Here is a 27,494-nt window from a genome sequence, read left to right as displayed (position 1 = left end):
CGCTTCAGAAGGTCATTGTACTGGACCAGTTCCCAAAAGGCTCCTTGACCCATTTGACTGAGTGTACCTAGGTTCGAGGCCTGTTTTCCAAAAGGGTATCCCACACAAACACATTCGTACAGAGAGCCATACATCCGTCCCCTTGCCAGAGAGTTATGGACGCTCAAATACATACAGTATAAACCTACGTTCCACCCTCCACAGAGAACCAGCACACCCAGTAAACAATACATAGTCCATCCCTCCAATCAGGAGAGGCGTAGTCTGAGCTCAGCGTTAACGCACTGAGCTGAGCAGGAGGACAGGAAGTGGTGGAAGATGTGTTTTTGTCTCTTTTTTTTTTTTGGTCCCTGTCCTCTTTGCAGTCCGTTGTTGAAGCCCCCTTGGGCTACAGAGGTATGGGGGGTGAATAGGGGAAGAGAGAGAGAGAGAGAGAATAAGGGAAAACAAGAAGCTTCCTTATCGGCCGTGTCCTCCTCTGGGGGCGCCGCGGGTCGCCCCTCGCCTGACGGCCGGCCCGGTGCTTCCCCCTCCAGGGCCCCAACCACCTCCTCTGCCTCCGCGAGACGACGGGCCGTAGCCGCCTTCCTCCCTCTGGGGGGGTCGTCCTGTGGAGATACCAGGGACAGGTTTGATTCCAACTTATTAGTCAATTCAGGGAACACCTCCATGTGAATTAAAGTCCTACTACTGTTGAAGAAACATTTTAAAAGACTGAGGGCATGGATACCAATCAAATAATAATCCTCACAATTACTGGTATCTTAAGTCATACACACACCAGTCTTGCATACAAACATCCACACATTGCCGGACCCAAACACAATCACAAACTGTTATGTATAGGAACATAAGTCATTTGGGAGTTTCCGTAACTGTAGTTATAACGCTAAGCCTTATAGGTAATAATTCAGTGTGACACTGAAGACTCCTGAATGTAAACATAAAGTCTTCTTTAGTAAACTTCTCATTCTTTACAGAAGTACTTCTTCGGCTCAGTCTCCTCTGTTCATAAGTGGAAATATCGTTAGTCTGAAAATGTAAGACATAAAGGCCAATGCACACAGCGTGCGATTTTGTCGCACGACAACATTCGATTCTCAATTCTTTTAATTATTTCAATTGGTGTGAATGGAGAATCGAATGTTGTGCGTTGTCTCATTCAAAACAATGGAATCGAATTCGGCGGTGCGACAAAACCGGGGCCGTGTGCATTGGCCTTAACAATACCCAAGCATCCACATCGTCTCTTACCCCCCGCTGTTCTATCCTCTGCCCCCCCTGTCCCGGGGGAGTCTCTATCGCGGGGGTCTCCGCCGGTGCCCAGGCCGTCGTGCCAGGGCCGTTTGCGCGGGGGCAGCGAGGCCATGTCCATGCCCTGCAGGGAGGAGGAGCGCTCGCGGCTGGCGGGAGAGGGGCTGTCATGCAGGGGGTGCTCTGGGCGCTGGCCCTCGTGGTAGGCCTCGTGACCTGGGACAACAACACAACACAACCTCAACACTGTGGGCCCAGCAGGGCAATGGTAAGCTAAGTGATGTCACAAAAGAGATAACCTTTGACCTGTCTACATGCCACCAGACAAACAGCTGAAATGGGGGAGAAGGGAGGCGGATGTTGGGAAAACTGACTGGCAACTCACAATACTTGTGGCATTGATACGATCGACGTATTTGTTGCCGTGTTGACAAAACGCCCTCTTAAGTCTAAGCACAGGGGTGTCAAACTAAATGTCATTTTAGCGATTCCCAAAATCTAACCCTAACCTATCTGACGGCTCGTTCCCATCTGACTCGCGTTAAAGAGTTGCTGATCAGAGATCTTTGATGAAAGCTGTGATGTGCTAATGAAATGTAGGATAAGCCTGTCTGGGCCACACAGACCAACCTAAACCCAACGCTAGCCTGGATACAGACACCCCCTTTACCTTGGTCTCTCCCGCCCTCCCAGGATTCCTGACTCCTGCCTCCCTCAAAGTGTGGGGGGAACTCATCGGGGGTGGGGAGCAATCCCTTGCGTCCACCTCCTGAGATAACAACCAGGGGATGAGTGAAGGATGAGACAGATGGATGGATGGAAAGATAAAAAAGATACAGACAGAGAAGGAGGACATAGAAGAAGTAGACAGAGAGCAACAGATGGACAGAATGACAGAATGATAGATAAAAGAGAGGCAGAGATACAGTGCCCTGTGTATGTCATGGGACAGTCTTCATTTGGCTCATCTACACTCCAAAGGTTTGGATTTGAAATCAAATGAGGTTGGAGACGTGGAGAGAGGGAGAGAGGGTGGACGTGGGAGAGGGAGTTGGGGCTGGTTCATAACTCCTCAATATGCGCTAGACATAGTCTTATACAATGTAAGATGGTACATCACACTCATTACACCAATGCTAGATTAGCAAGGATATTTCCAGGCACAAGCGATGCAGGTAACCGCTGTGGACAACCACCGGCTGATCTGGTCCACATGTTTTGGACCTGCCCACGCTTAACTGACTTCTGGACAGACATTTTTTTTTATAATTTAGGGACATATCAGGAATGGATGTTTTGCCTGATCCTCTTATGGCCCTGTATGGTGTTCCCCCTGGGATCCAAACCCCCCCCCCGTATTTGAATAGATTCATGTCCTTCACGTCTCTCCTATCTAGACTTCTCATACTTCTTAAATGGAAACACGTTTCACTACCCGCACTAGATGAATCAAGGACGTAGTACACTTCATTAAACTAGAGAAAATAGAGTGGGGGCGGCTGTGGCGCAGGAGGTAGAGCCGCCGTCTAATGATCACAAGGTTGGCAGATCGGCGGTTCGAGTCCCGGCTGGCCACATGTCGAAGTGTCCTTGGGCAAGACACTGAACCCCAAATTGCTCCCAGTGAGCGGGCCGGCGCCTTGCATGGCAGCTTGCCGCCATTGGTGTGTGAATGTGTGTGTGAATGTGTGAATGAGAGGCCGTTGTAAAGCGCTTTGGATAAAGGCGCTATATAAGTGCAGTCCATTTACCATTTACCATTTAGAGAAGATCAGATTTTCCCTGAAAGGGTCACTGAACATTTTCGAAAGAATATGGACAACCTTTTTGAACTATATAAAGACCTTGACAGTTGTCCCAGAGGATGGGGATGACTAAAGCCATGTCATGTCAGAAAGAATGTCCCGCATCTATAGGCTGTAAATAAGAACACATACACAGTGTTTATTTTTACCTCTTTTTGGTGGCTTTAAAAAAAAAACTTATTTCATTGTTATTGTTATTATTACTATTATTGTCTTTTCAGTTTTTATTTTTTCTTCGTGTTTATTGTGAGATTTTTGTCTGCACTGTTCTCTGCCATAGGGGAGGGAGGGGGGGGATGCATATTCATGATTGTTTTGTTATGTTGAGTAATTGAATGACTATGCTGAACAATTCTAAAACACAATAAACAGATAAAAAAAGAATGCTTCACTGTCCCATTACTTGCGCAGGCCATTGTACATGTATAGAAAAAACAAAAGGAGAGACAAAATCCATGCAGACAGAGAAACACCCAGCGTGTCTCACCTCCTCTGGAGGGTCCCCCTCCTCTGGGGGGTCTACCACCCCTCCCTTCATTGTCCCACCCTCGGCCAATATCTTCGGGGGCATCGAAGCTCTCCTCCTGGCCGCCGAATTCATCAGGGAACCCCCGACCCCCAGGACGACCTGGGCCGCCTCCCCTGTACCTGCGTGGAGAAGGGATCCCGGTTGGTTTTGTTGATCTGGTATTTTAATAATGCAGAATATGTGTGGGCTAGTTTCTTTTTTAAAAAAAGAGCTGAACACAACAAAGAGGAGTTGCAGTTGGGGACTTAGGACAGTGCAGGGGTTAGGACGGTGCGGAAGTTAGGACAGTGCGGGAGTTAGGACAGTGCAGAGTGTGTGAGTTAGTGTGTGAGACCCACGTGGTGTCGTCTGACTCTTGTCCATGCCTGGGAGGAGGACGCCTGTCTCTCTGCCTCTGGTCAAACTCCTTTCCTGGACCCCCATAAGACCCCTCATACCTAACACGCACACACACACGCACACACACGCACGCACACACGCACGCACACACACACACACACACACACCAGGCATTAAGGCATTCCCAGGCAGAACCCCAGGTTTAAGATGAGAATGATGGTTTAGTAGGTAAGAGTAGTGATAGTGATTAAGAATGTTGTAAATGAAGAACTCTGTTGAGGTGAGCTGAAGTAAGTATAAAGCAGCTTTAGAGGTAAGGGTGCGGGTTAATGCAGCTTAGGTGTAGTATAGAAACACAGGTAAGGGTTAGGTAGACATCCTAACGTATCATAGAGGAAGCTAACCTGTCGTCCCTGTGTCCCTGTCGGAACTCTCCACCGTCGCGGGGGAACCTTTCCTCTGAGCCCCAGTTCCCTCCGTTTCCTCCATTTCCTCCTCCTCCTGCTCCTCCTCCTCCTCCTCCTCCACCACCACCACCACCACCACCACCACCACCACCACTACCGCCTCCACCACCAGCACCACCTCCTCCTCTGTGGCCCCCCTGGTAGTCCTGGCCGGGCCCCCGCCTCCAGCCCTCCTCTCCCCTGCCGTGGAAGTCCTGGCCCTGGCCCTGGCCCTGGCCCTCAAAGTCAGAAGGTCCGCGGCGCCCTTGCTGCTGGGTATCTCCCCAGTAAGAACCTGAACCCTGGTCGGGGCCCCCTGGCCCCTGGCGGTCTGGTGGGGGACCCATGTGATGATTGGGTGGCCCTCTAGAATCTAGAAGAAGAAAGAAAACACAACTACATTGTTAACATGTCAGAAAAAATGTTCAACAAAGAGGACACTTGCATACTGTGCTTGTCAAGCCATCTTTGCTGCTGTCTTACTCGGGTACAGTCGGTGAATTCAGGTTCTCCTACCTTTGCCATTGGGTCCTTGCGGTCCCATCCCGTGCATCATAGGTCCAGGATTTTGGCCGACCTGCGAGACATGTTGTGTTAAAGAGACACTACGGGATCATTTGAGTGGGGAAAAAAAAGAATAATTGTTGTGCCCTGCGGTCTACGGCCATGCGTGGATTCCACTGAGAAGGCAAACCAAAAGTGAAAGTGAAACTATCGTGGTTCTGATAAACCTGGGATTCCGTGGCCGGATGAGGTAACATATTGATTCAGTTCATAGATTGTACACTCACTGAACACTTTATTAGGAACACTTGTACACCTTCTCATGGTGGAGGTGGTGTAATGGTGTGGGGAATATTTTCTTGGCACACTTTGGGCCTCCTTGGTTAATACTAGGGATGCTCCGATTTATCGGCCACCGATTTAAATCGGCCGATTTCACTCCAAATGACTCGATCGGTGATCGGCAAAAATGGCCGATCGCAAAAACCGTTTTTTTTTTTTTTTCCTGGGGAAGACAGATAACTGAACAGAAAACATAGGAGGACGTAACAGTATGTAAACCATGAAGGCCACGTTTATGATGTCTTTTATACAGCCATATCGACTGACTTGGGCTTCAGGCCCTAACTGGGTGATAGGCCAGACCTTTACTATGCCATAAAAATGGGTCTGCGTTTGCTTGGTGCCTAATGGATCAAAACTTTTGTCTAAAAAGCAAAAAATATGTAGGCTATCCAGTCAGTAGGCCTACAGTTATGTATTTTTTTAAAAATCGGTATCGGTATCGGTATCGGTTGATCTTGAGGAAAAAAATCGGTGATCGGTATCGGCCCCAAAAATCCAGATCGGAGCATCCCTAGTTAATACCAATCAATCATCACTTGAATGCCAAAGCCTATTTGAGTATTGTTGCTGGTCATGTGTGTTATGTATGCAATTGATATTGACAACAGTATACCTTGTTATTCCCATGCGTTAGGGGGCGCTCAAGTGTAACTGGAAACATTGTTCTGGTGCTAGTAAAGCAGAGTTAAAATGTCTCAATGTCTCAATGCCTCGACCTGCGTTCTTGTGTTGCTCTCTCATGAACCAGTGTATCATTATATTATATATATGTTATTATATATAATAACATAATAACGTGCATCCCTTGTTTGACCATGTGCACAATGTGCCCATCTTCTAATGGCTACTTCCAGCATGATAATGCACCATGTCACAAAGCAAAAGTCGTCTCAAACTGGTTTCATGAACATGACTATGAGTTCAGTGTTCTTCAGTGGAATCAATGCCACAAGAAATGTAGGCTGTGAACAAAGGGCGAGCATAAAGTGCTCAGTGAGTGTATTTGTATGAACTATACATTGACCATTCGGGGCCCAAGCTTAAGGTTCAACAATGATGGACAACATAGTCGAAAAGATTCCAGAAAATCTCTTTAAGGGTCCGACTTGTGCCGATTTAGAAGGTAAAGACAAGCAATCCAATTTGTCAAGCTTAACAGAGCTCGATCACATCCCTCTGAAATGAGCCTCTGGTTCAAAGCCAATTCTGTTACGGTTTCCAAACCCCTATGAAACCGCCTGTTGCTCCACAAACTCACCTGATGCTGCTGCATGTATGACGGAGGCCCTTGTATGTTCCCGGGTGGCCCTTGCATGTTACCAGGGGGTCCTTGCATATTGCCCGGTGGTCCTTGCATGTTACCTGGCGGGGGGCCGTGCATCCCTCCCGGGGGCGGCCCCTGCATGTTACCCATCCCGTAATTGCCCGGCATGTTGCCGTGTGTCCTGGGAGGGTTCGGCATGGGGGGGCCCATCATGCCGCCCTGCATGGGGCCCATCATGTTCCCCTGAGGGGGCATCATGCCCCCCTGAGGCGGAGGTCCCTGAGTGTCCCTGGGTCCCCCCATCCCTCTAGGAGGAGGCCCCATCATGCCACCCGGCGGCCCCTGCATCCCTCTAGGGCCGGGAGGCATACCGTGGGGCCCCTGGGGACCCATGTTTCTGTGGGGGACCGGGTGCCTCTGCATCCCCTGGGGCCCGTGGAGGTCCGGAGGCCCCCCCATCATGCTCTGAGGGGGACCCTGGTGGTGCTGGGAGGCGGGCGGGGGGCCCATCTGGCCCGAGGGCATGAACGGGGCCTGCATGCCACCGGGGCCCATGGGGGGCCCCATGTTGTGGGGCATCTGCTGAGGGGGCATGGACTGAGGGTAGCCCTGAGGAGGGGGGGGCATGGACCCTCCCTGGCCAGGGAACGGGGGCATGGGCCCCCCCTGGCCCCCCGGGGGCGGCATGCTCCCGTCTGGCTGGAGTTGACTCATCCGCTCCATCTTAATTTGCTGAGGAAAAAGGAAACCAGGAAATCAGCTTACTAATCATTCTAAATACCAGTGGTGCGAGTGCTTATTGAGAGATAATAAGCAGGGTTATTCTTATTCAGCAAATCAATTAAGTGGTGAATAAAAACCTCCATATTACCACAGTAAATTTTTACTTTAGAAAATATTTGAGTGTTGACACTTCAGCTGTTGTTTTTTCTGTCTTTGTGTGGACTTGTGTTTGACCTTTGCACTTTGACCTCTCACCTCCAGGAGCATGGGGTTGGTGTACTGCATGGCGGCCATTTCCTGCTCCATCTCTGCCTGCGTCTTTTTCTTCCCCTCCACCTTCTTTTCATCCTTCCTCTCCTTGGGCATCTCTCCGCCCGGGGGCATGGCAGGCACCTTGTTGTCTGCCCAGGCCTGGTGGAGGAGGAGAGGACCAGGCACGGGGAAAAGAGGGAGAGAGGGAGAGACATGAAAGCATTACAATTCCAAAATCCATATCGCCCCAACCCTAATTCTGATTGGGTATCCCAAACCTAAACCCCACGGTATTATCTTGCATCATTGTTAACAGAACTAACTGAAATATGAATTATTGTTAGGTACCTGTTGAAATTGGGCAGGGATGGGTTTGGCATAGGGGACTTTCTTCTGTGGAACCTTCTTCAGGTCTTTCTGCAATATTTCATCCATCCCCCAGTCCAGGCCTGGGATGGACATCTCTACCTCTGGCGCTGTCTCTTTTCCTGAAAAAAGCGTCCAATCACATTCATCACTGCACCTCTTTAAGCGGCAACAAACACATTTCTCTGACACTTTATCTACATGACTGAGAACAGGGGTTTTCAAAGTGTGAGGCGGGCCTCCCCAGGGGGGCGCCAGAGAGCTTCAAGGGAGGGTGTTTTTGAATGAAATGTGATTTTGTTTTTTTAAGACAAAGAAAATGTTAAAGAAATAATGGGAGAGATGTATGCTAAATTTGAGGACATTGCAGGCTGTATTGCGTTCTATAAATTAAATAAATGTAGCCTTGCGCCCTGCTTTGTAGTTAGTCACGCGGCAAAACGTCTGTTAGCAACGGATGCCTGGCTAGCAACGGATGTGAGAGAGAGTGTGAAAGAGCGTGAGAGAGTAAAAAAAAAAAAAGGAAGAGGTTTCTGACACACAGCAGTGCCACAGCCTGAGCCATCTAGCAGCAAACCAAAACGTAGGAAATACGATGACGCGTATTCAATGCGTATCAAACACGTATTCAATGCGTATCAAACGCGTATTCAATTATCAATGAAGGATGGTGGATATTTTGGATATGGATATCAACCAAGGATATCTTGGTATTTGATCACCTTCTATATAAAATCACCTGCTCGGCTTTAATGACTTAACCGCTATTTAAAAAAATAAATAATAAAATGTTGCCACCCTCTAGTTTTTGGTGAAATTACGTCTTTGTTTTGAGCGCCAGTGCGCGTTTCATGCGCCTCTGGGTGGGTGGGTGGGTGAGTGAGTGAGTGAGTGAGTGAGTGAGTGAGTGAGTGAGTGAGTGAGTGAGTGAGTGAGTGAGTGAGTGAGTGAGTGAGTGAGTGAGTGAGTGAGTGAGTGAGTGAGTGAGTGAGTGAGTGAGTGAGTGAGTGAGTGAGTGAGTGAGTGAGTGAGTGAGTGAGTGAGTGAGTGAGTGAGTGAGTGAGTGAGTGAGTGAGTGAGTGAGTGAGTGAGTGAGTGAGTGAGTGAGTGAGTGAGTGAGTGAGTGAGTGAGTGAGTGAGTGAGTGAGTGAGTGAGTGAGTGAGTGAGTGAGTGAGTGAGTGAGTGAGTGAGTGAGTGAGTGAGTGAGTGAGTGAGTGAGTGAGTGAGTGAGTGAGTGAGTGAGTGAGTGAGTGAGTGAGTGAGTGAGTGAGTGAGTGAGTGAGTGAGTGAGTGAGTGAGTGAGTGAGTGAGTGAGTGAGTGAGTGAGTGAGTGAGTGAGTGAGTGAGTGAGTGAGTGAGTGAGTGAGTGAGTGAGTGAGTGAGTGAGTGAGTGAGTGAGTGAGTGAGTGAGTGAGTGAGTGAGTGAGTGAGTGAGTGAGTGAGTGAGTGAGTGAGTGAGTGAGTGAGTGAGTGAGTGAGTGAGTGAGTGAGTGAGTGAGTGAGTGAGTGAGTGAGTGAGTGAGTGAGTGAGTGAGTGAGTGAGTGAGTGAGTGAGTGAGTGAGTGAGTGAGTGAGTGAGTGAGTGAGTGAGTGAGTGAGTGAGTGAGTGAGTGAGTGAGTGAGTGAGTGAGTGAGTGAGTGAGTGAGTGAGTGAGTGAGTGAGTGAGTGAGTGAGTGAGTGAGTGAGTGAGTGAGTGAGTGAGTGAGTGAGTGAGTGAGTGAGTGAGTGAGTGAGTGAGTGAGTGAGTGAGTGAGTGAGTGAGTGAGTGAGTGAGTGAGTGGTGTGGTGTGAGGTGAGTGAGTGAGCGTGAGTGATGGTGAGGATGGTGTGAGTGAGTGAGTGAGTGAGTGAGTGAGTGGGTGAGTGAGTGGAGTGGTGAGTGGTGAGTGGGTGTGGTGGTGTGGTGTGTGGTGAGTGAGTGAGTGTGTGTTGAGTGGTGGTGGTGGGTGAGGTGAGTGAGTGGTGAGGTGAGTGAAGTGGGTGTGGTGAGGTGAGTGAGTGAGTGAGTGAGTGAGTGAGTGAGTGAGTGAGTGAGTGAGTGAGTGAGTGAGTGAGTGAGTGAGTGAGTGAGTGAGTGAGTGAGTGAGTGAGTGAGTGAGTGAGTGAGTGAGTGAGTGAGTGAGTGAGTGAGTGAGTGAGTGAGTGAGTGAGTGAGTGAGTGAGTGAGTGAGTGAGTGAGTGAGTGAGTGAGTGAGTGAGTGAGTGAGTGAGTGAGTGAGTGAGTGAGTGAGTGAGTGAGTGAGTGAGTGAGTGAGTGAGTGAGTGAGTGAGTGAGTGAGTGAGTGAGTGAGTGAGTGAGTGAGTGAGTGAGTGAGTGAGTGAGTGAGTGAGTGAGTGTGTGTGTGTGTGTGTGTGTGTGTGATTGAGTGAGTGAGTGTGTGTGTCCTCACCGCTCTGCTCCTGCTCCATAGCAGCTTTGAGCTGGTCTGGGATCCCCATGCCAGGAATGGAAGCCATGTTGTTGGGCTCCAAATCATCTGGAAACAATTTCCCACAAGTCAACATATGACACAACACAAGCCTGGACAAACACGTCTGGATACAGGTAAAAACAAAACTGTATGCCAAACACTTAACAGAAAACACCACAGACACATACATACTGACTGACGTACCGATTCACACACATGCACACACACACACGCACACACACACACACACACACACACACACACACACACACACTGAGGATATAACACAGGGATACAACGTAACAGAACATACCGTACTCCACACCGTCCTCTGACATCCCTGGTAACAAGTTCAGATTGTATCTGTCCCTCATCTTGTCCCCTGGCCGATTCCTCGTCCAAAATTTACTGAGAGAGAGAGAGAGAGGGAGTACTGTACATCATAATATAATATAATAATAATAATATAATGATATCATAATATAATAATAATAATAATAATAATAATAATAACATCTTAACAGAGACTTTGATTCAAAAACAAACTGTCCGTCCCTCTTCAATAAGATATTATACGGGGAATGTGAGAATACAGAGGGACTCTGGTGTTGGCCAATAGCAACCATGTATCAACGGAGACAGAGGGGAGAAGTGATTGTTCCATGGCCCTACCTGGTGTGGTCGTTGGATCCAGAGCACAGGATGTGTCCCAAGGGATGCCATGCCAGACTCCAGATCATGCCCTCGTGGGCCATCTCCATCCCACCCACCTCCTTCTCCACCCTGGGAACACAAAGACGGAATGTTCCCACCATTGGTAATCCTAATCGACAGGCCTGTCTAGTCATCATAACAATGAATGAGGGGGCCTCAGAGGCACCTCTGAAACCGCTATCTGCCTCTGAATTGTGGACAGGAAGGCTAATGTTAACCTCCTCTTCTTTCATGTCACCACAGCTTTGGGGTCTCTGGTATAAAATGTGTCTCTCTCAAACATGTTGTTGTATTTGAGCTTCCTTTCATTACCCGGTATACCATACAACACTATTTTGCTTGGACGATAAACTTGTTACTTGACTTAACACTTTTGGAACAGCAAGGATGAAATCCCGAACACATGGAATGAAAAAAACATAACGACAGCAGACACACGACCTGCGGAAGTGTGATTGGATGGCGAGTCGTTAGGGTTAGTTTAATGTGTTTCACCGTTTATATCGCCTTCCCAAAATGAACTACGTTTAGGATTATCATAGTAACAATGCAATACGGTGGCTGTTTGGTCAGTGGTCGGCTGTTAAGGTTAGCTGTCAGTCTTACCCTGCGTTCCAGAAGAGGAGGGATCCGTCTGAGCCTCCGCTGGCAAACAGGCCTTCGTGGACAGGGTGCCACGCTACGGCTGAAGACAGGAGACAGCATCAAGGTATGAATTAGCACACGTATCAAAGACAAAACCGGCCATGAGATTATATACTCAAACTTATATATAACTATATATAAAGATCCTCAAGAACACATTCACACCCAACAGAGCAGAAACAAATCCCGACTGAGTTGAGAATGAACTGAGTATCCACACACACACACACACACACACACACACACACACGCACGCACGCACGCACGCAATAATTCGGTTGTTAAGTCGTGACGTGTTTCCGGGTCCAAAGTTGGCTGAGGCGCTCTCTTCGAAATGCCTCAGTAATAATAATAATTCATTATATTTATATAGAGCTTTTCCGAGGCTCAAAGACGCTGACAAATATGGGAAAAACAGGAAAGTGCTGCGTCCCTTGTTGTATGAATAGATCTGAGTAAAAAAAAATGATTGAACTGTCATTCTACCGCTGTAGTACACCGGTACTCTGGTGGAGGGAATTTCTGGTTTGGACCCGGAAATTGCTAAACGTCATGTTTGACGTCTGACTTAACAACCGAATAGGTCTGGTTCATTATCCTTGGCACAACGTAGCCTATTGTTTTAAGGCTTACACACAAAAATAGATGAGTTTACTCACTGCTTGCTTACACTACTTTGAACACGTGGTCATTAACACATCCTGTGGTATTCAACAGAAGGTTGTCTGCATATTCCTCTGTGTCACACACACACACACAGACACAGACACACACAGACACACACACACACACCTGTGGCCTCCTTCTTGTGTCCCCGGAACACCTGCAGCTCCTCCTTCAGGTTGCGGATGTCGAACAGCTTACACAGGTGGTCACGTGACGCCGTCAGGAGCCAGTTACCGTTCATGTTCCACTTCACCTCCATCACCGTGTTCTTATGGGCGTGGCTGGGAGGGAGGGGAGGGAAGGGGAGAGAGAGAGAGAGAGAGAGAGAGAGAGAGAGAGAGAGAGAGAGAGAGAGAGAGAGAGAGAGAGAGAGAGAGAGTGAGGAACTGGGGTCATTTGAGATGAACAGAGAATAATAATAATAATAATAATAATAATAATACATTTATTTTATAAGGCGCCTTTCAAGGCACTCAAGGTCGCCGTACAACAAATTTTAAAAACACAGTTACAAAATTAAGGAGAAATATACAGTATATACTGTACATAGCTAGCAGCAGAGCAACACGGGAACAGTAAGTCAACAATGTTGACAATGTTGAAACAATGTCCTGCTGATGTCTGTTTGAAGGGGTATGTTTTGGGCGGAGGTTGTGTGAATTGGCTTGTTACTCTAAACCCAGTTCACAACCTCGCTGGCAAGAGAGGGAAGCCGTCGCAATGTCTCTTTACTCTTCACGAGGCTTGTCCTCCTTCGTTCTCATTTCAGAAAGCAGAATGTGGTGATGTAGATTTTATTTTGTTAGTTACCTATTCAAATCAAATGAAGCGATGAAGGGATTGAGAAATTAAGGAATATTGGCTACAAACAGGCACAAAACAAGCCATATCGGACCAAAATATCTGTGTCACGGTAATAGGGTGCTGGGGTCTGACCCAGGGATTTGGGGAGAGGCTGGAGAACTTCTCGTCTTTTGATGCCCGTCACAAAACTTACAGTGTGGCCAAACTCTGGCCGGTCTTTGGATCCCAGAATTTGATTGGTTGCTGGCTGTCTTTGCTTCCGGAGACCACCAGGCCTTTGGTAGGGTGCCAGTCCACACACTTCACATCAGCTCCGTGACCTACGGAGGAAGAACACATGGAACATAGCATGTGGGTGTGGTCCCGTCACCGTGTGTATGTGTTGTGTTTACGCATCTAAAAAAATGTATCTAAAAAAGCTTTGCAAACATAAAACTTCTGTACATGTTGTGACAAACACTTATTATATGCCATTCAACAGTATTAGGCCTATATGCTAACATGTGTATGTGAACATCTGTGACAACTGTACATCTCCAACAATCACATTTGGTCTGTATTGTATTCAAACAACTGACAAGAGGGGGACCAAAGGAAATGTAGAAACTAAGAAACATTCAGTATCAAAACAAATAGCTAACCCATAAGCATATGAAAAGGGACAAGAACCCATTGAGCAGTAGGGTGTGTGCGTGTGTGTCTGTGTTGTGTACATGCACATGTGACTTTGGTCAGTTGCGTGTTTCAACTGATTGTCAGTGTGAGTCTCCACAGACCATCAAATCTGTCTTAACATATCATTTTTAATTGGGACAGATGACTCATTCTAAAGGTGAAGCTCTTCATAACGTCTCTTCATAATGAGAATGACACCTAACATAACCAAAACATGGATCATGGTCCTGTAGTGAGCTGTAGTGTTCAATGTGTTACATATCATCTGGGATAGGTGAACATTTGAGTCAAGAGTGAGTCAGAGCAACACAGCATGATACTGTTTACAGCAGGGGTCCCCAAACTACGGCCCACGGGCCGAACACGGCCCGCCCCCACACTTGGGCCGGCCCTTTAAACAACGTCGACCCCACACACTCTCAACAATGCCAGAAACATATTTTGAAAATTAAACTTTAAATATGTTTTAATCATATCATATCTGTATTTGATATTAAAGGTTGGCTTTCAAATTAAAATGTCCCTTAGTTATAAACTATTTTCATTAATAACATTATTAGTTAGTTAAAGTTTCACCCGCCCACAGAATGCGGATCTATAGCAGGTGCACGCGAGCTAGAACGAAAATTCAGAGAGATGAAAAATGGCCAAACGGTTGGTAAAAAGAAAAGTTGATTCAGAATGCAGGGTTTATAACCAACAGTGCACAAGTGATTATTATTGTTAAATGCAAAGAAGTTTGTCAATAAATGTATGAATGTGATCGCGGAGGAGGTGTGTCCCGCAGTGAGTCTGTCCGCAAGTAGGCACCAGATGAATTGAAACAATGGGGGATTAGAGAATGTAGATGCCCAGCTGCAGGAGAAAACGAAATAATTTGTTCATGATCTGTGTCAAGCAGGGGTTTTCCTGCATAGAGAATTATGAGGCGGCCGCCTCCGTCATATTTCTTGCCGCCTTCAGCTCTCAACAAAACTCTGACGGTCGTATTTTCTACAAGCGTTTCTGTCATTTCTAACTGCAATTGCGGCACTGCGCCGACGTGGTGGCGGGGGCGCTGTTTCGCAAACAAGTTAGCTTTCGTTTTTCAAGTTAGCTTTCGTTTTTGCTAGTGAAATAGCTCATAGTATGTTGACTGCTCAAGGAGAATACATATTTGAAAGTACAGAATGCCTGAGAGCCTTATATTGCATTATATTGCATTATATTTTGATCATCTGGTGCCTGAATATTGTGTTTTCCTTTACATAAATAATGACATTTCCACCATAAATTGATGCAGAAAGGTCACAAATTGGTGCATATCAATTCACCAGAATGGTAGAAATTAAGTGTTTGATGCTCGTTTAAGGACCCCCAGACAGCCCTGCTTCATGGGTCCCCTCGTGTATGATGAGGGTCCTCCCTCATGTATCAGACTGTAAAACTGATTATATTTCATTGACATATCACTAGGTATAAATTCCATCCAAATTCAACTGTTTAGACTTTGTTTGCATCCCCCAGTGCTCTCCTGCACGCAATTGCTTTGCGCAACCGCCTCCATTTCACTCTGTTCCATATTATTTTATGTTAGAGACCGACCCAGGCCCCCCATCACAGAAAGGAAAAATTATGTGGCCCTCACAGAAAAAAGTTTGGGGACCCCTGGTTTACAGTAACCCCTCCAATGGAATAATCTACAGAATGAGGGCTAGGGTTAGGTTAGGGTGTGTATGTGTGTGTATGCACGCACGTGTCTCTTTGTGTGTGTGTGTGTGTGTGTATGTATTAGGGCTGCAACGATTAGTCGACATAATCGACGACGTCGATCATAAAACTCGTCGACGTGGAATTTTAGTGTCGACGCATCGTATAAAAAAAAGAAAAAAAGAAAAAAAAACGTTGTTAGCCAACTGGCTAATGTTATATTGTTAGGGTCGTAATGTTTATGTTAGCTTTACTGTTACATGTTGGAAAACAACGTCTCATGGACAGGGCTGTACATGCTATGAGCGTTTGTGCTATTAATTTATTTGCCCTGTGGCACGCGTGACAGAGGCGCTTGTATGTAAAGTTACGTAGCAGGGGTTTTCCATGTTGAAGCCAGGAGAACGCGAGATGAAATGAAGTGAGGGGTGGTCGCTATTAAAATACCAGGTAGTCATGGTGGATGATCATGAATGATGCTTGATAAGTGAATGCTATTTCAATTATGTTGAGTCCACCAGCGAGCTGTCTGTAAGATAAACAGCGCCAAGCGTAGCCTACTAACGTGAGCTGTCTGTAGTCTAGCCAGCAATGCTAGCTAGCCAATCAACTAGCTCTGTGAGCAGCTGTAGCTTGGCGTAAAGTTAGGTTAGATAGCTAGTTAAGCCGGATTTATGCTTCTGCGTCGCCATTTACGCGCAGCGAAAAGCCACACGACTAACCGAAAAATAATCGACAGATTAGTCGACTAGCAAAATAATCGTTAGTTGCAGCCCTAGTATGTATGTATGTGTGTGTGTGTGTGTGTGTGTGTGTGTGTGTGTGTGCGTATGTGTGTGTGTGTGCGTGTATGTGTGTGTGAATGATGGCATTTTCTTTTGGCAGGCTGGCTTTAAACAACTACTCATGAGTCATGACCAGTCAACCCACGGGTCATATCCAATACATGAGGGTGTCTAGGCCCAGGAAATTAAACATACAACTGGTTTTTAAGTAAATGGTAAACATTCTGCATTTATTATTAAATGAGCATGAAGCGTGAAGTTTATTCCATTTATTGGAAGGCTCAAAATAAACCAAAAGCAAGAAAGAAGAGTGTCTTAGCCAAATAACCAAAGGAGAAACCCACAATAACCAGGGACATACATTCAAACACTAGTTAAGCTGCACATTTTACATGATTCACATGATTATTGTTGCATTACACCACTGCATACAAATGGTCTGACTGCAATTGTGAACAACATACTACGGAAGAAAGGTTGACTTTATTCACACCTCGATTTGATTACATTCTCAAAGCCTAAGAGGATCAATACGTACAAAGATGCAGATATGCACTAACATATTTTTTTTTAATTAACCCAGTCCCTATCAAATGTTTATTAAAAATGTGTACAAATACAACCATGCAATCCTGAGGGAAGATGTTTTAACTTGGGCTTTTATAATGCCAAGACTCAGTCCTACTACGTCATGTGACGTGACCCTCTCTGTTAATTATGGACAAACTGGACAAACTGTCCGTCCTTGAGAGAAAACAAACAAACACACACACACACACACACACACACACCCCCACCCACCCACCCACACGCAGTAGCATACACAACACGTGCACACCCATGCATACAGCACGCACGCACACCCACACACCGTTTCTCACTCTAATACTCTCCAACACTGGACAAAGTGTCAAGATCTGTCCTTGAGACAAAACATACAAACACACACTAGGACACTAGCACTAACACACTATAGCATACACAAGATGTGCACACAGATTCACGCACGCACGCACATACATACAGCAGACACATCAATTCTCATTCTCAATACTTCAAGCCACTCCTTAATATAAGTATCGCCACCTGATCAAATCCGTAAATCTCAAGTGAACACAAGACAGCTATTAAAATCAGTCCCTGTAAATATCCTCTCTACTGTTGCTACCAATAACCCATTTGAAACCAGAAGTATGCTTGTGTAGACTAAGACTTGAGACCTGTTCACAGGAATTATCTTTATTATATTTATCATTAATATCTTCTTTTCGTGGCTAGTTATAATTCAGCAGCAGTCCAGAGGAGCTGACTACCAACCGTTAAACAAATTAAACCGAGATGTTCCTGAGGATTCCAAAAGTGAGTGTTTTAATCATTATCAGCAATGATGTTAACCAATCTGGCCCTACTGTACAAAAGAAGAGAATATTAACATAACACGACGTGATGCCATTTCGTGAAGTGTACAGCTTACAACCATCACATAATCACTCGGATCAGTCTGACTCTGAAGTGCACAAGCCCAAACCTTTAATAGCTACACAATAACTGCAACTTCAACAATCTAACATAGAACTCAAAACAAGTACAACCAATGAGCATCATTGTAATGATTCAGATTTGTGAGCATTGGAAAGGTTGAAGTGTTTCGGTACAATCTACATTGTGTCAGTGTCACTAGTGTCTGGTGAGTGAGTGTATACGGTGGTGTAAGGTGAGGTGTACCGGATGTGTTTACAACAGAAACATACCTCGTAGAATTCTCTCCTCATGACAGCGTAGAAAGTCCCAGATGCGTACAGTTCCGTCATCAGAGCAAGTGGCAAATTTATTATCCGTAGGTGAGAAACTGAAGACACAGGCAGGAAGAGAATCAACAATGCAGGAAGACACAGCTGGGCTGCATGGGTTTTCACAACACAACTCCAACAACTCAGTACAAGTGGGCCTCTTTCCCTAGGCACAACTCCGGTGGATAAGCTGCAGCCTCTACCGCTGTCTGTGTTGCAGTTTCATCAAACCACGGAACTGTCAAGCCCTTCAATTAAGACACATACCCCCAGCAGGTCAAACTAAAAAAGATACACACTCGTGTACCTCACTCAAATTGGTCTAGTAGTCTGTAGACCCAAAAGCTATCTTAACCTGTAGTCAAAACAAAACACGGTTTGCAAACCAACCAATTATCAAAACCATGATAACCTCACCCCTATCTTGTTGTACTACAAGCCATTTATTCAAGCCACTTCAGCAACCTAGCCAGTGAAACGTCACCTATCCATTGCTTTCAAAGGTGTCCCCATTGCAGAGGTAGGATCTACAGGAAAGGGGTAGGGACCAGCATCGGGCTGTCTTGAATGTATTAACAAAAAGAGCCATAATATTTGCCTGGTATACAACGTTGGTGCATTGGGAATGGAAACTTCCCTTGTGATTTTACATTTGACCTTGTTTGTAAACGTCAGGATTCTAAAAGTCATGTAGTAACAAAGCCACAAAGCAGAAGGGAGAACATTTACATGAATCAAACAAACCAATAGTAGCAATGTAATTGGGCAATGCAGCAATGATGAAGCAGATTAATTAACAAATTAAAATGCACTGCATGAGTTTTTCGGGGGGGAAAAAAAGAAAGGAAAAAAAAGTGGAATCTTTCGATCCCTCCTGAGGGGATGACATCAACATCATCAATAAGTTGAATCTGCCTATCGGTCAAATAATACGGCTCTATCTGCACTCGGCAACAGTGGCATGCTGATCATGTGGGACAGAGGCTCAACTAGTTCATTGCTGGAAAAACTCCGAGTTATGACGGTACGATCGTTTAGAACATTCCCTTACCATTACACAACAACTACCCCCCAAGGGTAAAAACACTTCATTTTTAACATCATATTAATAATCTCCAGCACCAAAAGTGTGAAAACTGTGAGTTTCTGTTTCTGCAGTCAAAAAAAGAAGAAAAGGTCCACAGGGAATAACACCCTCTGATGTCATCCAGTGTTGTTCATATGGATTTGTTTATGACGCCCGCCACTATTCAATGCCTCAAATAAATATCTGCCCCTGACTGGACACCATACACAGGGTCATCATAGGGGGCTGTTCCCTCGCTGTACCTTTGAATCTATTTGACTACAGAACGTAGGGAAATCAGTTTTCATGTAGACGTCGGTATGGTGGTGCAGGATATGAATGGGAGGTCAAAAATTGGTTAGTGGCCCTTTGAACTCTCTACACCCAGGACGACGCCTAGTTTTCAGCTGTTAAAAACACGTCCAAAGAGCCTGTTAACTCTCCACTTTCAGTTGTGTTTATGATCATTGCGTTTTTTATGCTGCTGCAGGTCCTTTTCCTCCTTTTGCCCAGGGCTACGGCCCCAAGGTGATTTACCCTCCATTACTCCTGGGAATCCAATGTGCATTAGACATTACAACAAGACAGCATCTCTTAAACATTAACAGTCAAATTGAAAAGTTGAAAACTTCTGTATTTGAAAGTGAGGCATTCAGATGATCAGTTGTTCAGAGATCTGGACGTTCAATATAATATGCTACTAACAATCTTTATTGATTACGGTCCTTGATTTGCATGAGGGCAGCTACCACCAAAGGTAGCAATTAACACCAAAGGCAACCTTTTATTCAATAAATTCCATAAACTCCTAATATCACTAAAGGGTTGTTGGGTGGTGTGTGAAGGTGGGTGGTCAAATTGACCCAGTGGGTTACATGGGGACTTGAAAGTGAAGGGTAAAAGCCACTGCTCTCACCCCCAGAGGCCATTTAAAAGTGCTTTCGGCAAAGAAATCTTTATTCAAAAAATACTACGGGTAACTTGTGGAACAAGGATGGTTGTGGGGGAGGCAATTTAAGGGGGTCATGGTTTAAAATAGTGGGGTACTCATGCGTTTACCTACACCTTCAAAGCAACAGTGAAACATTGTGCCAAAGTGTGCAGAAAACCCTGTGTTTAACCCTTTATTTGAGACTCCTCCTCCCCTGGGCTGTGTGAAGGACAACACTGTCCACTTTAATACTCCCTATTCAACTCAACCTCATGTGGAACCTCTCCACTTTATTCAGTGTGACCGTGTCCCTCTGGGCCTATCTGTGTAAACCAGTATACGTTTTAACTTGCATCAAGACCTTTTGGTGATGGATATTTAACAACACTTTATTTAACAGGACCGTGAAAATCAACCTTTTCTGTACATAGTAGTTATGTATAGAAAAAATCAAGATACACAACTCATAAGCCACAGGAAATGATGGCAACGATAAGAATATCAATAACAAATCAATGCACTGTCGCCACAGCACACACATACATCTGTCAATCATCATCCGAGACGAGAACACAGAGCAACACAGGGGCGGGGGGGACGGAGAACAGCACCCCCCTCTGACTAGACCCTGGAGCCACAGGTACAGCAGTAACAAACTTTTTGGGTTAACTACAGAAAATGGTAGATTGGGTATAGACCTGGCCTCTCTAATCGCCTCCTTGTGAGCCTGGAACATCTTGACGTTGTTCATGTTGGACTGCCAGTACTTCACATAGCCGCCGTGGTCCGCTGTCAGCATCCACATGTCGTTGTGAGACCAGGTCATGGCCCTCACGGGGCTGTCGTGTGCCTAAAGAGAGGACAGATAAGACAGTCAACACCAGAGAAGGGATTGGAAAGTGGATCTTGCTCAGAAGACACTTCATCTGCCTGTTCTAAAACAAATGGAATTAGGTATATTTGGGACATGGTAAGTGCAGAAGTGATCGCAGGGTTCAAGCTACGACAACGCGTGAGAGTTAACGATAACATTTGAGGCTGCAGGAATCACGCACCAGATAATTCTCCCTCTTTTACACAATCTCACATGAGCTTTAGAACCACATTTATGATATAACTCAGGGTAGCGGCTCATTCGGTTAAATCAAAGTCAGAACACTCCTCAAAGAATGTACTCCTCCTCACTTGGTTGCACCATTATGTTAACATTTCAGAGCAAATTAAACTTGTGTTTAGTAAGGATATAGTAATCATCTTTGATCGCCAACGACATTGTTGAGAAAAAAGCGAAACAGGCCGTTCATAAACTGCTTGGGTAGATGTAATATTTACCTGTAGAATTGTCTCAAAGTTGAAGGTGAGTCCATTCCACAAAGTGAATTCCCCACTGGAGGCACCAGTGACAAGTCGCCTCCCCTCAGGAGTCCACTGCGGGGGAGAGAGGGATGGGGAGGAAAAAGGTGGGGGGAAACAGAACAAGTGGACAGAAAGGGATAAGTACACTCTACAGGGCTGATCAATATTGTGGATATTACAGTGGAGTGTACAGACAGTACTACACACTGTCACATGAATAACTTTTCAAAATGGACATCTTGAGCCAGGATTCACTTGGTTTGTAAGGCAAATGACAGTGAACAGGTGTAGAGAAACAGTGATGGTGAGGAGAAACATACCCTTATGACAAAGACAGGGCACTTGACTTTGTTGGTCGAGGTTCGGACAAACTTGGTGGTGACCGCATTCATGGAGTTACTCAGCATACCCACCGGAGGAACAAGCTACAGGACCAGAGAGAGAGAGAGAGAGAGAGAGAGAGAGAGAGAGAGAGAGGGAGAGGGAGAGGGAGAGGGAGAGGGAGAGGGAGAGGGAGAGGGAGAGGGAGAGGGAGAGAGAGAGAGAGAGAGAGAGAGAGAGAGAGAGAGAGAGAGAGAGAGAGAGAGAGAGAGAGAGAGAGAGAGAGAGAGAGAGAGAGAGAGGGAGAGGGAGAGGAGAGAGAGAGAGAGAGAGAGAGAGAGAGAGAGAGAGAGAGAGAGAGAGAGAGAGAGAGAGAAGATGCTCTTAATGCCGATTAGGTGAAAATCTGTATCTCTATCATGACCTGAAATGATCTCCATTGGTAAATAGAGCAATATGAACATGTATTTACACTCACTGAGCACTTTGTTAGGAACACCGGTACACCGTCTCGTTCATTCAGGAGGTGTAATGGTGTGGGGAATATTTTCTGGGCACACTTTGGGCCAATCAATCATTGCTTGAATTGCACAGGAATTGGATGATGCAATAATGTCATCATGGACCAGAATCTCAAAGGATGTTTCCAACATCTTGTGGTTTCAATGCCACAAAGAATTGAGAACTGTTTTGAGAGCAAAGGGAGGTCCCTAACCAGTATGAGTATAGTGTTGCTAATAAAGTGCTCAGTGACTGTATTTTATGTGCGGTTACTTGTACTCTGCCAAACGAGAATTTCACAGGTTCAATGCACTGCATGTTGATATCAGGGTTAGGGGTTTTGTAGCAAATTTACTGCAGTCCAAAGAGATATGTAAACTCAGCCACTTCAGTAGGCACTCCAGTAAACAGCCAACGGCAATTTAAACGTTGATTCATTCATAAACATCGTTGGTGCTGTATTGGAGGAATGTGTACTGATACAGATTCTGTAGAAGGCCAATATCGGCCGATTATATCGGTGTGTCGATATATCTGCCAAGCTCTAATTGACACTAATTGAAGGTTGAGATACAGGTCATCACTCATTTTGTCAAGGACTTCACAGAGTGAATGCTGTAAAGAGAACATCATCTGCTTATACTCACATCATTATAACATGCTGCATCTGGTTGGATGGCACGGAAGTCTCTGTAGTCCCGCTGCCACAATCGATTCTACAATTCAGGGAAAGAGAGTAATTATTAAGGTAACATGCCCACAGGATGGTGGCGGTGTGTGCATTCAGTGAATAAATATCCATAGGAAAGGCAGACCAAAAACGGCAGTCATATGCTTAATATCTGCATTTGAATGTCTACGCCAGCACTAAATAGCCAATGTTTACACAAATGTACTTTTTCGAGGGTGTGTGCATTCACAAATATTATGGCTAAATAAATGTTTGAGAGCAAATGCAGTTACAGCACAGTTAAGTGTCGGCCATTAAGGGTCACTTCTGAGCATTGGTGGCGTTGAATCGTTGAATAATAAATTAAATACTTTGCAAGCAAACAGTGTGTCACAAGGCCCTCTTTTTATCTACTGTCTGATATGTCCATAAACCGCTTTCTTGCAAAGTCTGTCATCGATATGGAAATGTGACACATAAAATAACATTTTTCCTAAACGATTGTTCGACTGCCTTCTATGGCGTCCGTACCTCCAGGTATCTGATGACAGAGGGGTTGTAGTCGATGGTCTTGCGGTTGACAGCCTTCCTCATGCGCTTGCCGTCGAAGGTGAGCTGCTGCATGGCCTGCTGCTGGGCAAAGTCGGGCCGCTTGTAGAAGAGCTGCCTTGGGGCCTGGTGCTGGAACCGCGGCATGTGGAAGAACCGCGGTGGGGAGGTCATGTCTGTCGCCATGGTTACTGGCTAAACCTGCGGGTGAGAAAGGGAAAGCAGTGTCAGTGGTGTCAGTGGTCAGTGGTGGCATTTGAGTTTGTGACCTGATGCTGTCGCTGTGGCCCGACAGGCCATTCTACAGGGAGCAGGATTCAAACCCTGACTACCTGGGTAAGAGGCACGGGTGTTGCGAGGCTGTGTAACCCATACTTGTGTCACACCCCGGCACAGGTGGAATCTTTTCAAGAGATAGGCATACTAAATCATCATGTCTACCAGTAGGGATGCTCCGATTTATCGGCCACCGATTTAAATCGGCCGATTTCACTCCAAATGACTCGATCGGTGATCTGCAAAAATGGCCTATCGCAAAAACCGATCTTTTTTTTTTTTTTTCTGGGGAAGACAGATAACTGAACAGAAAACATAGGAGGACGTAACAGTATGTAAACCATGAAGGCCACGTTTATGATGTCTTTTATACAGCCATATCGACTGACTTGGGCTTCAGGCCCTAACTGGGTGATAGGCCAGACTTTTACTATGCCATAAAAATGGGTCTGCGTTTGCTTGGTGCCTAATGGATCAAAACTTTTGTCTAAAAAGCAAAAAATATGTAGGCTATCCAGTCAGTAGGCCTACAGTTATGTATTTTTAAAAAAAATCGGTATCGGTATCGGTATCGGTTGATCTTGAGGAAAAAAATCGGTGATCGGTATCGGCCCCAAAAATCCAGATCGGAGCATCCCTATCTACCAGTTGACATATTCTTGGTACTTTTGAAAGGGCCCACTGATATAATATATATATATACCATAGATATATAACTGATATATTACTCAGTAGAACATGTTTGCCGCAAAGTATCAAGAAGATAAACTTTGTTAAAACCAAAAATAAAACAATCTCCTTATGAGTCTGGTGACACAACTAAATGTGCCATGATGCAACATATCATCTGAATGCCCATGCATTAGATACACAACACTCATACATAACACTCAAACTCAAAACACTACTAAGATTCATAATAGACTTTAAGACATGTTATATGACTTCTGCATAATAAATGTTGTATCAGCTCACAATGATTCTGAGCTAGGCTATTATCAGCCATTTATTTATGGTAAAAAAAAAAAAAAGACAAAATAGGCCTATAACGATGTAGGCCTAGTAGAAGAATATTATAGTGTCATATGTGCCTAGAATTAGTTAAAATGCATTATGCCTCTATACTTGATACTTGTTGTATGATATATACTGTTTTGTTACTGTTTGTTCAATTTGTGATGTTATTGCCTACTTTCTTTTTTGTTGCTGTAAATAGTGTCATGTGGACAAAAGCACAAACACAAGTACATTACTATATGCTGAACAGATGTCACTCTCCCCTGTTCAGACATAAAGTAAGCCAGTCAGGAAAACAATACAAATACGAGAAAGCAGCAAGTCTCACTATTGCAACATGAAACATGTGAGATGACACATGCAATGGTTCTCTAGTCGAGAACACTTTGCAGCATGTAGACCTATGTGTATTGAACAGACCACTGTACACATTTTCCCAGACACAGCTTTAACTGCAATGCAAAAGGCTATTCTAGATTAGACATTCAGCAGCAACACAGACATGCATGCATGCATGGTCGTCTACACACACACACACACACACACACACACACACACACACACACTTAAAACAAGCACACAGATCCCATTATAAGACAGTAAAACAATACTGACTAAGCTGCAAAACTGTTTCAACAAAATGACATAAGAAAAACTGTCAAAGTTGGCCTAGGCCTACTTCATTTTAACTTACTAATTCATTAAAACTCCCTTAGGATGTGACATTTACTTTTAAGATATCACTTTAATGACAACATTATGTGAGCCCCTTTCTGTATCATTTTAAAAGGCATCCTTCCTCGCTAAATCTTCAGATATGGCAAGACTGGATCAGTCTGAGCAAGTCTTTCACTGGCTTGTGAGATTCTTCAAGGGAATGAGGATGCATTTCACTAAGGGCCCAGTTTTCCAGAACATTTAGGACTAACTCAGATTAAAGCGATCCGATCATAAAACGTATAGGCTATATTACTCAAGAATCTGTTCACACTCACATTTTAAATAATAACGTACCAGTCTATTAAAAACCAGATGTCATGTAGTAGCATATGACAGGGTATCATTGAGTCACATGGTCGGTCCAAAGTTGCTCAATAAAAAAACAAGGATGGATACAAGTATATCAACGAAAAGAGTAAACAGAATCCAACAACAGGGCTCAAACTGGCAAGATCATTTTCCTCTGAATGATTGCCCTTGAATACTACAACATGTGCATTGACTGCAATCCAGTTTAGCCCCATATTTACACGCCCATACTAACTAGAAGTGATGGGGCTGGAATCACTCAAAGTTAAATTAACTTTTAATTCCGAGTGAAACGATTAACTAAGATCACCAACTACTGGTCGTCAAAAAAGAGGGCACATTGAACCAACCAAGTTTCAATGCATTTGGTTTATTGTACTTTAAACATCACTTCTAAGACCCTCTGGATGAGGAATAGACCTCAAAAGCTGGTGAAAGTTGATCTGTAAAATAAGTCAAAAGATGTCATAGGCATCAGGTCTGGTGGGAACGATCTGTGTCGTCATTGAGCATGTTGAACAGGGATGCAAACTGGTGATGGCCCAAAAAGCTGACAACATATTTTTTGGCATGAAAACAAAGAACATTTATGAAAACTGTTGACCTATTTTGATGTAAAAACGGCTAAAAGGTGACAAGTTTGCACCCCTGATATACAACGGGGGGCAGTCTAGCTACACATTAAGTGACTTTTACAGCCAGTCTTCAATTAAGCAGAGTTAGTTTTTCAATAGCATAATGAAAACAAACTGAAAAGAGTTTGTTTGAAAACAAAACAAAATCTTGAATATGCATAACTTCCTAGTCCTAGTTATAACATCAACACTTAGTAAGTAGATGTTAAATAGTTAGCCAGCTGCTTCAATTAAGCAGTTTGTTTTTCAATAGCATAATGAAAACAAACTGAGTGAAGAGTTTGTTAGATGAAAACAAAACAAAATCTTGAATATGCATAACTAACTTAACCTAGTTATAACATCAACACTTAGTAAGTAGATGTTAAATAGTTAGTTAGCCAGCTGGTGGTATGTACAATGTACAAGGCAGCGTGGTCCATATTAGCCTGGTTGGTTGGTGGTTATTCACGTCAAGTCAATGGGAATCAATGGTGATAGCAACGACAGTTAGCCCTAGCTATTGAGTTAGCTAGCCTAAATAGCTACTAAGCAGGACTAACAAAGGATCAAATCAAAGCAAGACTGCAGATTGACTGTAAGGGTCAACATAGATTCCACTTCTTCTACTGCTACTGATTCACTGATTCTTTCTAGTTTAGCAATTGCAGAATAATAAGCTAAGGCCCGTAAGCTAGGCTAGCTAATGCCTTGCTTTGGGTCCACAAACAAACCGCTATGCTAAGCTAAAGAAGGCTAATCGGTTTGAACTGATGGTGTGAAACAGAACAGATAAAATAAGCGATATTTCTCGGGGATTAGTGAGTCGCAGGCTAACCTGTGTTCCCTCGCGATTTACACAATGTTTAAGTCTGGTAGTGGAGCGAAAATAGCGAGCAATTATCCGTCTCTTCAATGATGTGTTGAAGCGAAATTCGACCACAGAATGATAATGGCGCCCGGTGGAAGGAGTCTTTAAAAAAACAACACGAACGCGATGCTTTAGAAACTCACCAACAATATTATCCAATGCAGTGTTATCTATATCTAATTAACCCAGATTCTTCTTAAAGATAATCTTTTTGGAATAAGCTGGTCTCAGTGTTTTATTGAAAGTTGTATCGGTTTAGACACTACTCGTGTTTTAGCCGCCAAC

The 27,494-nt window shown here is 44.8% G+C and overlaps 1 protein-coding gene across 1 annotated transcript; it reads right to left on the bottom strand.

Annotated features, from left to right (window-relative positions):
- Positions 1 to 324: 324 nt before the first annotated feature.
- Positions 325 to 27,494, bottom strand: wdr33 (WD repeat domain 33). Its single transcript, XM_080543321.1, has 21 exons — positions 27,353 to 27,494; positions 23,385 to 23,603; positions 22,831 to 22,899; positions 21,682 to 21,786; positions 21,338 to 21,433; positions 20,704 to 20,855; positions 17,970 to 18,067; positions 13,263 to 13,389; positions 12,392 to 12,546; positions 11,561 to 11,639; positions 10,913 to 11,023; positions 10,554 to 10,648; positions 10,220 to 10,306; positions 7,810 to 7,949; positions 7,465 to 7,620; positions 6,481 to 7,218; positions 4,890 to 4,950; positions 4,332 to 4,746; positions 3,547 to 3,707; positions 1,255 to 1,470; positions 325 to 608 (listed from the first exon to the last, which is right to left on the bottom strand). Exons 2-21 carry the CDS (start codon positions 23,586 to 23,588, stop codon positions 460 to 462), a joined length of 3,414 nt encoding a protein of 1,137 aa, XP_080399447.1. The 5' UTR covers positions 23,589 to 23,603; positions 27,353 to 27,494; the 3' UTR covers positions 325 to 459.

The sequence above is a fragment of the Nansenia antarctica genome, assembly GCF_963989245.1.
Source record: "Nansenia antarctica genome assembly, chromosome: 12".
In the NCBI taxonomy this organism is placed as follows: Eukaryota; Metazoa; Chordata; class Actinopteri; order Argentiniformes; family Microstomatidae; genus Nansenia; species Nansenia antarctica.
Note: the sequence above shows the minus strand (reverse complement) of the source record. Positions and strands in the feature narration are given on the sequence as shown.